General features: G+C 44.6%; 1 protein-coding gene across 2 annotated transcripts in view; it reads left to right on the top strand.

Annotated features, from left to right (window-relative positions):
* TPGS2 (tubulin polyglutamylase complex subunit 2) overlaps window positions 1-14223 on the top strand; it is a 41916-nt gene that overhangs the window by 13890 nt on the left and 13803 nt on the right. Inside the window, exons 4-7 of one of the 2 annotated variants that reach the window (XM_017819080.1) lie at window positions 975-1106; window positions 3466-3579; window positions 5218-5378; window positions 7361-9159. In XM_017819080.1, coding sequence (XP_017674569.1) covers window positions 975-1106; window positions 3466-3579; window positions 5218-5378; window positions 7361-7588 — 635 coding nt within the window. In that variant the 3' untranslated portion in view covers window positions 7589-9159. Of the gene's footprint in view, window positions 1-974; window positions 1107-3465; window positions 3580-5217; window positions 5379-7360; window positions 9160-14223 lie in introns of those variants that run through there. The other variant, XM_017819081.1, reaches the window with a different exon arrangement.

The raw sequence follows: 14223 nt of genomic DNA, 5'->3' as shown, positions 1-14223 counted from the left end.
AATCTGACCCCTGAATTAAGAGTTATAAAAGGCAGTTCTGCATGGGATTGTAGACTATTTTAGGATGTCCTGGAAAGGAAAAAAATATGACTGCCCATCAGAGGTCCCTTCTTGATGCAACAGGACAAAATCTATTACTTAAGTGTTCTGGACTCTCACAGAAGAGGTGCAGACACTGAAAATGGCAAGAAGTCAAACAACTACTTATGACATAAATACTGTTCTGTAATACACTGGCCATCTGTTGACACTCACATTTAGGTATGTAATTTAAATCTCATACCTTAACTCCCTCTGTAGTTCATGGAGGGAGAAGCAGCTATAGCTCATTATCCCATCATAAAGCAGTAGGAGGAGGAACCTCTGACAATGTCTCCTTCTCATTAAGAAGTATATGCTGGAGCCTGGTTCCACTTTCCAGTGCTAAAGTTAGAGCTCCATTGTCCATCCTTGTTCATTCTGCAGTTATTATCCGGGTTCTCGTTGCCCTCAAGCAAGGCTGTCAAATTGGGCTATGGACACTTCCTTACTTCTGGAGGTGGGTGTCAAATACAGGGTGTCTTAGTTTAACAACATTGCAACTTAGAAATTAAGAGACTTCAGGTGGAAGTGTGGAAAAGGACAGAGTCTTCCTCAGGAAGTGAAATTTCGTTTCAGAGACAGCTCACATCAGGGCTTTAGCACCTGCAGTGACTTCCATCGTGTTTCAAGTGGGATTTGCTGTGTTGTGACCTCTGAAGAGTTTTGTTTTCAGGGCTCACAAGCGCACAGAGTCCAAGGCAGCTCACATAACTGTCTTGTTTGAGCAAGCATCCAACAGTGCCTTCTGAGATCCATCACACTGACACATGGCTGAGCAGGGTGACTTGTTGACTTGATGCTGTTAGAAAGGTTTGGGTTGATGTGTGGAGGAACAGAAATACCTCCTATGCTTTCCTGACACTAGATGTGGTTAACAGTGAGTCTTATTGCAGATACTCCCATGCCTCTGGGCTCCATGGTGATTAACAGCATCTCACAGCTGTGTCGGCTCGGGGGCTCCTCCATGTACACCCTGCCCAATGCTCCAACCCTCGCCGACCTGGAAGATGACACGGACGAGGAAGGTAAGGCCTGTTAACAGGCTGGAAAATGTGCTCTGTGTCATCCCTTTTCCTCTATTAGAGTAGTGTTAGGATATAGGGCATGGATAGGTGAGCAGTGACCCCTTGCACAGAGCCCCATCCAACCTAGCCTTAAGCACTTCCAGGGATGGGGCATCCACGGGAAATCTGTTCCAGTGCCTTACCGCCATCATAGTAAAGAACTTTTTCCTAATATCCAGTCTAAACCTACTCTCTATCAGTTTGAAACCATTCCCCCTTGTCTTTTCTCTACATGCTCTTGTAAAAAGTCTCTCTTCATCTTCCTTGTAGGCTCCCTCCAGGTACTGGAAGGCTCCTATTAGGTCACCCCAAAGCCTTCTCTTTTCCAGGATGAACAATCCCAGTTCTCTTAGCACCTCAGCTAAGCCCTGTGGCAGTGGAATTGGAAGGAGGTGATCTTTAAGGTTCCTTCCAACCCAAACCATTCTGTGATTCTGTGATTTTTTTGTCTTCTGGGCTGGCTCTATTATGTATCTTATTAGTCCCCTACAGCCTCAACAGGCAGATCTGTATGCCGTGAATATCATGGGGATTGCTGACGCTGCCAGTCGTTAGTGTTACTTGTATTCTCTTTTAGCAACCTGTCAGCCCTCCTATTCTGCCTTTTCCCTGTTTAAACTTTTATCTGAGTCTTCCTCTGGTGATTCAGCTTCCAAAGTCTTTGTGTGCTTATGGTGTTACATGAACAAAAGATAACGGGTTTTGTCTTGGTAGTGAAAGTACAGCTGGAATGGGAAAAGTAACTGGTAAATACATGTAACTGTGAGGTTGCAGTGGAAAGTGTGTGTTTCCAGACTGCCTAAAATGCTGGGAATACTGCTATTTGGAGAGAAGAAAAAAGAAGAAAAAGGCCCACTGACTTTTTTAAGAGCTTTTCCAGTCTAACAAGACTGGAAAAATTAGGAGGATAGGAACAGAGCCAGGTGTCATGCCAGTTTTTTTTAAAAAGTGCTATTTGATTTCAATCTTATCCCTGCATCTCTGCAGTTCTTCTAGCTTCTAAATGTGGCTGAAAATTTCTTCTTGTCACATTCCAGCTTGACTGCAGTCCTGATCTTCTATATATAATATAATAATATAATATATAATGTATATATAATGGCCAGTCTTCGCGAGCGAAGATTTGGGAAAGGTCATTAACCCTTCGAGCCTGCGCAGTGGATTTTTTAGGTGAGACACAGCTTGCGCTGAACTGAGCCCACCCTTTAATCCTGAGGTTCATCTGCCGGGGCCAGGCAAGCTTGGACAGTGGCAGTGAGGTCCCCAGGACGTAGGTTTGTTTAGAGTGACCTTCTCTTAGATGGATTGCCTTACAGGGCTGACGAGCTCCATCTGCCCGGGGGGCTGGGAATCGAACCCGGGTCGCAGCGGTGAGAGTCCTGCACCCTAACCACTAGACCACCAGAGGCCCCATGATCTTCTAACCATTGTAATGAAATGCACCAATTTCTACTTCCACTCAGTGACTCAAACCTCCAGTGATGCACTTATAAGGTACACTGAGAAAAAAGTTACATCCCCACAGGAGTTCTCATCCTGACTTTAATGGAAAATTCTTCTGGAGAGTACAGCTCTTATGTCCCACTTCTTCCCCATCAGCATTAGATTTCAAAATTGCATTCCACAAGAACTTGCAGCTTCACAGTCCCAAAATGGTGCTGTAGAAATGCTCTGTGGTGGTTGGGGGTCCCAAGTTGAATATGAGTCAGACATGGTTGTTGAAAGGTCTGCTGATGTCACACTGGAATGTATGGAGAAATATGTGTCTACAAGTTCCTTAAAGTCTTCAGTCAAGAGAAAAGAATAAATTGTTGTCCCTGTCCTCCTTAGAAAAAAATGTAATTAGGGCAGCAAAGGAATAGTAGATGTAACAGAGATAATGGACTTCCAGTGCAATAAGGAAGATTCCGGATCCATGAGGAAAACTTCAAAGTGGTAACTGGTGGATTTGGATTGACTGCCTGGAAACTGTGCCATCTCCAGCACTGGAGAACTTTAAGAAAAGATTAGATAAACCTCAGGAGTGACATCTGTAAAGCTGGTCTTGCTTTATGCCAGGGAAGGACTAGAAGTCAGTTGTTGCCTGTTTTCAGCCATCTGAATTTGACTCTGTGGTTTGTTTTCCTACCAGATTAAAATTTTTCTCATTTTTTTTTTTAGTTTTATTTTAAACATAGGGAACTTAATCATTTCCAAGAAACATAAAAATAATAGTTTGCTTTAGTTCTTCCTCAGCTGATTTATTCACAGATATCAAATAGGTTGAGTCACAGTCAGTTTCCCAAACATGTTTCATGAAATTTTTTTTTGTTTGTTTCAGGTAATGGAGACAAACCAGAGAAGCCACACTTTGATTCTCGTAGTCTTATCTTTGAATTAGACCCATGCAATGGGAATGGGAAAGTCTGTCTTGTTTATAAGCATGCTGAACCAGGTAAGACTGAAGAGAGAAAAGTTATCTGTCTCTTGTTTGGATTGTGTCTGGAGGCCACACTTGAAGAATTATGTTAGATTTCTGATCTTCTTTGTAATTAATAGATGAAACTTTTACTAGGGTGTCCCATGTCCACTGAAGTCAGGGGCTAAACCTTACAGAGACTTAACTAGAGCTAACGTTTTCACTCCTTTTAATGTTGGAGAGTCTGAGTTATAATTTCTGCATGTACATGTGGCCTACATACAGTGTTGAATTAATACAGAGCTCCACTAATCTGTCTCTGGTTACCTGCATGTCTTGAAACAAAACCCTTACATTTTGATGAGAATGGGTATAACTCTGCTTAGAAACAAGGGATAGATGGTAAAAAAAGGCCTTAGCTGACTGAGACAGGCTTAGACTGGTTCTTCCACCTTGTACATGAATGCAGAGCCTCCAGGTGCTAACTAGGTCAAAATGGGGCAGGAAGGGTGGAACAAGAGGGTAAGAGATGGGAGCTGAGCTGTTTCTTCTGACAGATGCGCAGATAACTGTTATCAGTGAGTGAGTAGAGAAACACCCAAGGCACTTGTGAAGTAGGTGGCATAAGACAGTGCAGAGGTCACTTGGTGTATGTGTGTTTACAGTGTAGGGCTGTGCAATTGCAATATATATGTTCTTAAGAAAAATCCTCAGTTATTATCTTGTGTCTTTCATTGGGTGTGACTACAGCTCCCAAGGCAGTACGTTCTTACTTGTCCCCTTGCCTTCCAGTGTCAGTGATTTCAGCACATGCAGTGGATGACCTGTGCAAGGAGAGGGAGCGTTGGTTACCGGGGTCGATGGCAGTGCAGGGGACAGTCTGTTTAACTGGCAGTGTTCAACATCTTGGTTTCCCAAGAAAGAAAAAACCTTCTTTTTATGCTACAAGGGATGTCACCACTAGAGAAATACTCGATCACTGTGGAAGGATTTTGAAAAATGTGTTTTTGTTGGCAGCACACACTCCCATGACTTCCAGACTCTGGACTCTATTCAGTAATCCAGATGACTGACAATTGAGTTAGCTGCTTTTTACTTTGTGGGGCAGATAAATGTTTACCATAATTGTACTTTGAACATATACTACAAAAGCTGCTGATGTCCAGGAATGTTCCATGTAGTGTATCAGTCCCAGGCTGGGAAGGGATTCATTGTTCAGGACACAGCCAGACAAATACATCATGCAACGAGTGAGCAACTGGCTCACGGGTTGGGCACAAAAGGTTGTAGTGAATGGGGTCACTCAAGCTGGTGACTGGTCATTAGTGGGGTTCTGCAGGGCTCCATCTTAGGCCCAGTTCTCTTCACTGTCTTCATAAACAGCTCAGACACAGGACTGGAAGGTACACAAAGTAAGTTTGCCCATGATGCTAAATTGGGAGGAGCTGGTGTCTCCCCCGAAGACAGGGAGGCTTTGCAGAGAGACCTTGACAAATGAGAGGTCTGGTCAATCACCAACCATATGAAGTTTAACAAGGGCAAGTACTGAATTCTGCCTGGATGTAAATAAAACCACCTTTCTGATGAGTTCGTTGTGTCTCTCACCTGACAGTGGCCAGATGTTAATCTTATCACTGCAAAGCAACAGTGTAACTTGTGCTTGTTTTGTTCTAGTTGTCTCCCCAGACACAGAGATATGGTTCCTGGACAGAGCTCTGTATTGGCATTTCCTCACCAAAACCTTCACAGCCTACTACCGCCTGCTCATCACCCACCTGGGTCTCCCACAGTGGCAGTATGCCTTCACCAGCTACGGGGTCAGCCCCCAGGCTAAGGTAGGACAGCAGGGTCCAGCATCTCAGTTTTTTGCTAAGCACAGACTGGAGAAACATCTTCCCACCTTTTGACAAGCAGTCTGTAGCCCCAGCAGGGCCCTCCCTGGTGAGCCACTGAAGGGACCACGAGTCTTTTCCCAATAGCTTGTTGACGGTCACTTGTTTCACAGTAATTTGAATTCACTAATATTATGTTAACCCTGCTTTTGTCACCTAAGCCAGGCCCTACCCTCGACCTCTAATAGCATGTGGTAGAACCCTGATTATTTCTTTGCCTTCTTGATCCTGAAACAAACATCCATTCCATGGCTGCTGGCAACTGAGGGGAGATGTTCATCCCCATAGCTGTGTAAGATTTGTCTAGATCAGTTTTCTGGGCATACCGCTGAACAAGAGCCTAATGATGCCTGGGTGGAGAGGGAAGTCCAGGTACACATTAGACAAAATGACAGATGAAGACTATGACCTTGAACCTTGCCAATAATATTAATTCCTTTTCACCCTCCTCAGGCATGAAGGGATGCCTTCATAAAAATTATGCTCAAAAAGGTGCAATTTAAATGCCAGCAGTCCTAGAAGTAGTTATAGAAGAGCTCTAGGTAAAGCCTTGTGACTATTCCAGCCCCTTATTATTATTAAAATTGCTGTTCTGCTATGCCAAAATTCTGCTATTAGAGGCTTCTGCTATTCCTCTGTGTTTGACCGGGCCTTCAGCCCTAACCCTGCTTCCATCGTGTGAGAGGTCAGGGAATGGAGCTGACAATCCTACTGAACACAAGCCAGTGCAGTGTCTGCGCACATTGTCAAGGTCTCAGTGAGTGTCCTGCACTTACCCCAGAGGTGACAGCTGTCCTGCCAGCGTGGCACTCCTTGGTCCTGTGTGCACATCGGAATTACTCGCTAAAATCACTGCCGACTTCCCATCAATCAGTGGCTGTAGAAACTGTTTCTTTTTATTTCTGGTGTCTTCCCTGTTACACTGCACTGTACTTCGTCAGCCCAGGCTGCGTACGTGGTACTGTAGTGTATGCCTGTGACCTGCCTTTCTGTAGCTTTCCTGCTATAAATATTTTATTATGTTCAGTATATTCGCAAACCTTAAGTGAAATCATTCGTATATTCCCTAATCATTTCCAGCCCCTGTTAGTTAAAATCTTGGTGCATTAACCATTATAATTTTTAAAGTTTTCAAGGGAGTATTTAAAGCTGTTTTCCACTAAGCAGTACATGAATAGGCTGCTATCTAAATTTTGGTATGGATCTTCTGTTTATGTTGTTCAACACTGTCTTGATGGTTTCAGTATAATTTGTAATACTGTAACTCTTACAGTTTTATTTCCTGACTTTATCAATGAAAAAGCAGTGGGAAAAACATCTAAGAATTGAGAACTGTAGGCCATAACATTTTGGTGACCTCTGGGAACCAAGAAACTAAATCATTGTAGTTATTTCTAGACAGAAAATCAGAAGTAGAAAGACAGTAAGAGAAACCAACACAAAATCCTTTGTGTAAACAGTTAAAAAACATGTGTTATTTTATATGAGAAGAGAGGGGGGAAAGCTATGTTTTGAGAAGTTCAACTAGTTGGTTTCCAATTTATAAGCCCATTTAAATTCCAAGGATTTTTAATCTTTTCTGCTTATCTGAATCTAGATAAATGTGGTTTAATTTTATCTCCTCCCTTTGGTTTTCCTCCTGTGATTTAAATCAGGAGTTGTTCCCTATAGGAGTTACACTGCAGGAAAGGTAGTGTTAGGTTTGTGTCTGGTTCTCTTCTTTCCTGTCTGGAATGCAGTTTCAGGACTGTTGCTGTAGCAATGCCTTGTGTGTCCTTATCACAAACACTCTTCGAAGTCCTGTAAACTACAAACTGATAAGTGGTGTGGGATTAAAATCATGTCCCAGGGAAGAGGGGGAACAAGGTGAAATTGTCTTATTTGCAGTTTGAATTTAACCTCTTCCACACAATCATGCCTTTCAGCAATGGTTTAACATGTACAAACCCATAACCATCAACACAGCACTCCTGTCTGAAGAAGCTGATTCCTTTGTGAACAAGCTGGACCCCAACAAGGTATTTAAAAGCAAGAACAAAACTCCAGTGCTCAAAAAGAAACCACCTTCTCAGCCAGCAGGCTCCCAAAAGAGTCACACGAGCATGACCTCTGCCAAGACATCCTCACTAGCTGGGAATTCTTCAAGGAAGTGAGACCCCCAGATCTAACCCTGGACAGCGTTTGCAATAAGCTCTGGTGTTCTCTGCTGCAGAGTCTCAGTGGTTCAGACCAAGTTCCTTGTGCATGAATAGATGTGCCCATGGAAAACACATTGCAACATTTGCATGAAATATAGCCACGATGTGGATGTAGTTCCTGGAGACTCTTAAAAAAACTTGAGACATTGATTTTATTCCCTTGTGCTACTTGCAGCATGTATTTTTCAGAGGGCATGAAGAAGCCCTTGATATCACTGCTCTATAGGGAAGCTTTTGTTCCTATGCAACTGCAACTGCAGCAGTGAAATGAAGGCAGATAAGTCACCATTACTTTAACAGACCATGCTGCAACAGAGGGTATGAAGATATTTCTGCCATCTCCTCTGAAAGAAACCTGTCCTGACCCTGCCTGCTGTGGGAGCAGGCTGGAACCTGCTGAACAAAGAAATAACTTCCACTTCAGATAGAATCAAACTCTGCACTTCCCTATGCTCCTTTCAACTTCTGCTCTGAGATTCATGGTGCAAGGGACCTGGGACGTTGGTGTCTCTGCACTGTCCTAGCTGCTTGCTCTACAGCCCAGACCACCTTTTGGCCTTCACACTGTATTTTTTCACATAGTGACATAGAATCATAGAATCAGCTGGGTTCGAAAACGCCTCCGAGATCACCAAGTCCTGTGGCAGTTAGGCACGGACCCACCAGATTGAGTGCAAGCTGGCAAATTGTTTAACAGTCAAGCACACGGTTTTATACTCCTCAATTACATAAGAGGTTACATAACCATAGAGCACGTGCTATTTCCCCAGCGATCATTCTCCAATCCTTCCAGTGGGCACGTGCAGTCGAGCACTTTCTTTGGGGGCCTGCTGCAGAGACTACATTTCCCATCCTTCCTTGCAATAATCTTCCTGTAAGGTATTAACCCTTTCCCACAAATCCACCTTCTTTATTATAATAAGAAATTACAGAACAGTATAACTCTAAAACCTTTCTTAACATAAAACAACCTTATCTTAACTAGCTATATAACTCAGGGCCTATATCTAAAAGGCCTTTATTAGAGCTAATTACTCGATACACTAAGTAACTTCATTAATCATGTAACCTTCATTAATCCAGGATTTTTTAAGGGCTTTTAACAGGTGACTTTTATCTGAGGGTTTGTATGTAACTGGGTGAAAAGCATTAACTTTATTTTAAGGGGAAATGTGTTAGGGTATAGATATTGTCATCATCATCATGGCTAGGCTTCGTGAATGAAGATTTGGGAAGGTCTCTACCGACATTTGCTACAACCACACTGGTGACTAAAAAGACCAATACAAGATAGACAAGACCGGTTGCAAAAGGCACAGCAGAAAGACTCCTTAGGTGGTATTGGCAAGGCACGATTCTTTCTGCGTTGTCTTTTCTCCTCCAGAGTGATCCTGCCTACTTTCTCAAAGGCATCAGCAGCGTTATAGATGGTGTGTCTCCAGACCTCCCAGTTGGAGGACAGAGTAGAGCAGTGATGTTGATCAATATGGCCAACGCTGAGATATTGTTTCAGGGAGTCCTTGTATCTTCTCTTTGGGGCTCCTCTCTTGCCACAGCCGGTGGCAAGTTCACCATAAAGCAAGATCTTAGGGAGGCGGTGGTCCCTCATCCTTGAGACATGTCCTGCCCAATGCAGCTGTGTTCTCAGCGACATGGCCTCAATGCTTGTAACTGCTGCCTGTCCTAGAACAGACGTGTTAGTCACATAATCTGACCAGTAGATGTTTAGGATTGTACGGAGGCAGCGTTGATGGAAGCGTTCTAGGAGACGCAAGTGGTGGCAGTAGATGACCCATGATTCAAATCCATATAAAAGAGTAGACAGCACTATGGCTCTGTAAACACTGATCTTTGTACTTTTCTTCAGGTGTTTATTTCACCAAACTCTTTTATGGAGTCTTCCGAAAGCACTATATGCCTTTGCTAACCTGTTGTCTTATCTCTCCGTCAATCTTACCATCCGAGGAGATGAGGCTGCCTAGGTAATTAAACTGCTGGACTGATTTGAGCTCTGATTCACCAATGGTGATATGGGGATGATGGAAAGCTTCCTGAGGTGCAGGTTGATAGAGAACTTCTATCTTCTTTAAGCTGACTTTCAGTCCAAAAAGCTCAGCAACCTCTGCAAAGCAGGATGTTAAACGCTGCAGAGCTGCTTCTGTGTGGGCGACGAGGGTGGCGTCATCAGCATAAAGCAGCTCCCAGACAAGATGATTTAAGGTCTTAGTGTGGGCCTTCAGTCACCTTAGGTTGAATAGACTTCCATCAGTACGATATCAAATGTAGATACCATCTTCAATATCAAGGTCTCCCTTGGCCCTTTGGAGCATCATGCTGAAAAAGATTGTGAATAGAGTTGGAGCAAGAAGGCAGCCTTGTTTCACACCACTGGTTATTAGAAAGGGCTCAGAAAGTGCATTGCCATATCTGACTTGCCCATGCTGATCCTCATGAAGTAAGATAATCATATTAAGGAACATTCCAAAATCTGCCATAGACCTTTTCTGCTCACAGTATCGAAAGCCTTAGTGAGATCAACAAAGTTTACATAGAGACCTTTGTTCCTGTTCCCTACACTTCTCTTGCAGTTGTCTGAGAACAAATACCATGTCTGTGGTACTCCTGTTGGCTCTGAAACCACACTGACTTTCAGGTAGAATTCTTTCTGCTATAGCAGGTATTAGTCTGTTCAAAAATATTCTTACCAGGATCTTGCCAGCAATGGAGAGCAGAGTAATACCACAGTAATTTGAACAGTCTGATTTATCTCCTTTCTTATACAAGGTGATGATGACTGCGTCACGAAGGTCTGATGGTAGTTCACCTATTTCGCAGCAGTGCACCACAAACTCATGAAATTTAGCATGGAGTGCTTGGCCCCCGTGCTTCCAGACTTCAGGTGGAATTCCATCAACCCCAGCTGCCTTGCCAGTTTTCACCTGCTGTATGGCCTTAAGGGTTTTTCCCATAGTAGGGACAATATCCAATTCATTCTTCACCGGTTGTTGTGTAATGTGCTGAATTGCTGAGTCTTGAACTACATGGCTAGTACTGAAAAGAGTCTGAAAGTGTTCAGACTCAGAATGGAGGTTTTATCTGTGACAAGCATTTGACCATCTGACCCTGAGTAGAGGGCTTTGGACCTGATATGTAGTCTCCTCCTTGGGATACTGCCCCTTTTCCGTTTGAACTTAAGGTGGAAGTTAAGTTTACAGCGCACAAGCCGATGGTCTGTTTGGCATTCTGCGCTGGGCATCACATGGGTGTGGTGGACATCGTTAACATCTCTCTGTCGCACCAAGACATAATCAATGAGGTGCCAATGCTTAGATCTAGGATGCATCCAGGTTGTCTTCAGACTATTTTTCTGCTGAAAGACAGTGTTAGTGATGGTGAGCTGTTGCTCCACACAGAATTCTAGCAGAAGGCATCCATTATCATTGCAGTTTCCAACACCATGCTTGCCTAGTACTCCTTTCCAGGCTTCAGAGTTCTTTCCTACTCTGGTGTTGAAATCACCAAGGATAATGATCTTATCATTTGCGGGAATCTTTTGGGTAAGACGGCGCAGGTCGGTGTAAAACTTATCTTTTTCAGCAGGGTCAGCTTGGAGAGTTGTGGCATATATACTAAAGAGGACAACATGGTGTTTGTTGTATAGTGGAAGGCGTAGGGAGATAATGTGATCAGAATGACCTGTCAGCAGATTTTCAAGTTTAGGAACAATAGAGTTTTTAATCGTGAAGCCAACTCCTGAGAGATGCCTTTCGGTTCTGGGTTTACCTGACCAAAAGAGTGTATAACCAGCACCATGTTCTCTAAGGCTGCCTTTCTTCGCTGAGAGCAGCAATGTCGATGTTGAGACGTGACAGTTCGTGGGCAGTTAGTGCAGAATGGCACTCAGGGCGACCACTGTCCGCAGTATCAAGCATGGTTCTGATGTTCCAGCATGCGAGTGTCAACTTGAGTACACCTTTGAAGGCAGGTGTATGCCTTTGTTTCTTAGACTTTGTTTGACCGCATCAGAAGATGCCCGTTGGCCGCGGTTAACCAACCGGGTGAAGAGTGGAGATGAGCTTTATTTAGGCCACCTTTTCTAGGCCCCTGTCTGAGTGGAGCAAGCAGTGCTCTCCTTGAAAAAGGCTGCTTGGTCATTCAGGATGCTGCCAAATGAGACTGTCATCTCTGGGGTCAGTCTCAGGCAACCAATGTCCTGAACCACCTGCATGCAGGGTTGGGTCTGTGGCTTGCAGTGCACCTTTCACCTGCCGTTTCAACCCTCACCTGTCGCTACAGGACTTTACAAATGTGGATATCACCCTCGAGCCTGCGCAATGGATTTCTTAGGTGAGATGCAGCATGCACAGAACTGGACCCATCCTTTAATCCTGAGGTTCATCTGCCAGGGCCTAGCGAGCTTGGACGCTGACAGAGAGGTCCTTAGGACATAGGTTTAATTAGAGTATCCTTCTCTAAGATAGATGGCCTTACAGGGCTAAGTGAGCTCCATCTGCCCAGGTTCGGAATTAGAGTTGTCCTTCTCCTAGATGGATATTGTACTTAACTGTCATCTGGGGACATTGGTGTGGTTGAGGTAGTATTGTTGCATAATTGTAGTTTTATTTGAGGCATTATTGATATAAAGTGTTCTTGAATTTACATACACACACACATCTTTTCACTCAAGGAGGCGGCCACCACACTCACACTTCATGCACACGTTTTAAATCTTTATTCTGACTGTGTGTTCCTCCTTCATCATTTGCAATTTCTGGTGGTTGTTCCTGTTCTGAAGAAGAATTAATGTAAGGCCTGACACACCTAGAGGGGATCCATCTTAATTGGGTACCCATGGATATGCATGTATATCCTCTCCCACTTTTTTGCTTTTGTAACATGGCTCTTGAAATTGACCTGTCAAAAGACAGGGAGAGAGAAAGAGAAAAACACTTGGCCCTGGCGATGGGGGCTTGAGTGGTTGGGGAAACAGCAACGTGTAAACTGGAAGCTCAGAGTGCGAAATGCTGTGATGAAAAGGAGAGAGATACTGCCTGGAAAGTGTGTAAAGAAGATAGGAAAGGGAACAAACATGCAGGAGAGTTAGCTGGCAAGATGGATCTCGGGGAAGAGATCAGAAGCATCACACTTGGGACCCTTACTACCCCTGCATCTCCCAAATCTCTTCTTCTCACCCTCCCAGTTGTGAAGGGAGATCCAACTAGTTTGATTTAGACCAAATCTTTGCACTGCCCCGGAGCCCTTTGGCTTTGGAAGTTTTCTTGCTCGCCTTGTGCTGGTTGGCTCCCTGAGCTCCATTAGGTGCTCTTCCGGGTCTTGGGATATCGCTGCTGCAGCAGCTGCTGTTGTTGGCTCCTCTCTCCGGATGTCCCACTCAATGCTGTTGTGAGCAGGAAGAGGACTGGGAGGAGAGGCTCCCAAATCTTGCAGCGCTGGTTCTGTGGCTCAGCTCTGTGTCCCTGTCCCGGGTAGAGGGAGAGTTGGTGGGAACAGCTGGGGGCTGCTGCTCTTTCAGAACTTCTGTTCTAGCACCAGAGGCTGTGGGCACCCCCACACGACCACCTATCCTCATTAAGAGAGGACATGACTGATTCCCTTCCTGTGTCCTCCGTAAACTCACTACCCTCCGGATCATCATACTCTTCATATGCTTCTTCAGGCAGGGACACATTAGGGCATGTCAGCAGGGGCAGACTCGTGTTTCCTCGGCAGCCTCACGGCGAGAGTGTAACGGCTGCTCCTCCGTAACGGCCGTGCAACATGAACAAAGTCAAGCAGCACGCCATCTCCTTCTCCTTCTCCCTCCTCTTCTGATCCCAAGGGCCCTCCTGCACTCCCACATTTGCACCTCATCTCTAGGGGAACCCTAGGGGGGGCAAGGGCAGCAGGAGGAACAGGGGGAAAGGGACCTGTTGCCACAGCAGGGGCTAATCTCCTTTGTGCCATTTTGAAAGTATCCACCATTTCCCTCCATGTGGCTAAGTTCCCAAACGCCTCTAGGTCTCCAGAAATTACTCTCTTGTAAAGTCTCTTGCCAATTTTTGCCAAGCAGTCATTTGAAGGGTTCCGGCCAGCAGAAATCCCAATGCAGTCACGGCAATCCATATTAAAAGTGCCAGCGATTTAGCTTCCGTAATTTCTTTTTTCTGTCTTTTTTTTTTTTTATTATTAAAAAACTAGTGGGAGGCTTCAGCATTCTGTTTCATCTCTCGGAAATTACCTCCTCCCTTCCCTGGCTGCTCACCTCTGAATCAAATGCTGAATTTTCTTCTTTTTTCCTATAGTCCTATAACTTCAGAGGTGATTGGCGTGCGCAGTGTCCTCGAGGAGTTCCTCCTTTCCTTTCAGTTCAGCCAGGGGCTGCCACCGGTAGAAGCCCCAGCAGCCTAATGCTCTGGTTCCCGACATCTCTCTTAAAGTCCCTGCTCGGGCGCCATTTGTGGCAGTTAGGCACGGACCCACCAGATTGAGTGCAAGCTGGCAAATCATTTATTAACAGTCAAGCACACGGTTTTATACTCCTCGGTTACATAAGAGGTTACATAACCATAGAGCACGTGCTATTTCCCCAG

This window comes from Lepidothrix coronata, unplaced genomic scaffold (genome assembly GCF_001604755.1).
Source record: "Lepidothrix coronata isolate B3197 unplaced genomic scaffold, Lepidothrix_coronata-1.0 Scaffold72, whole genome shotgun sequence".
Classification (NCBI taxonomy): Eukaryota; Metazoa; Chordata; class Aves; order Passeriformes; family Pipridae; genus Lepidothrix; species Lepidothrix coronata.
The sequence above is the reverse complement of the archived record's forward strand: the minus strand, read 5'-3'. Positions and strand labels throughout refer to the sequence as shown.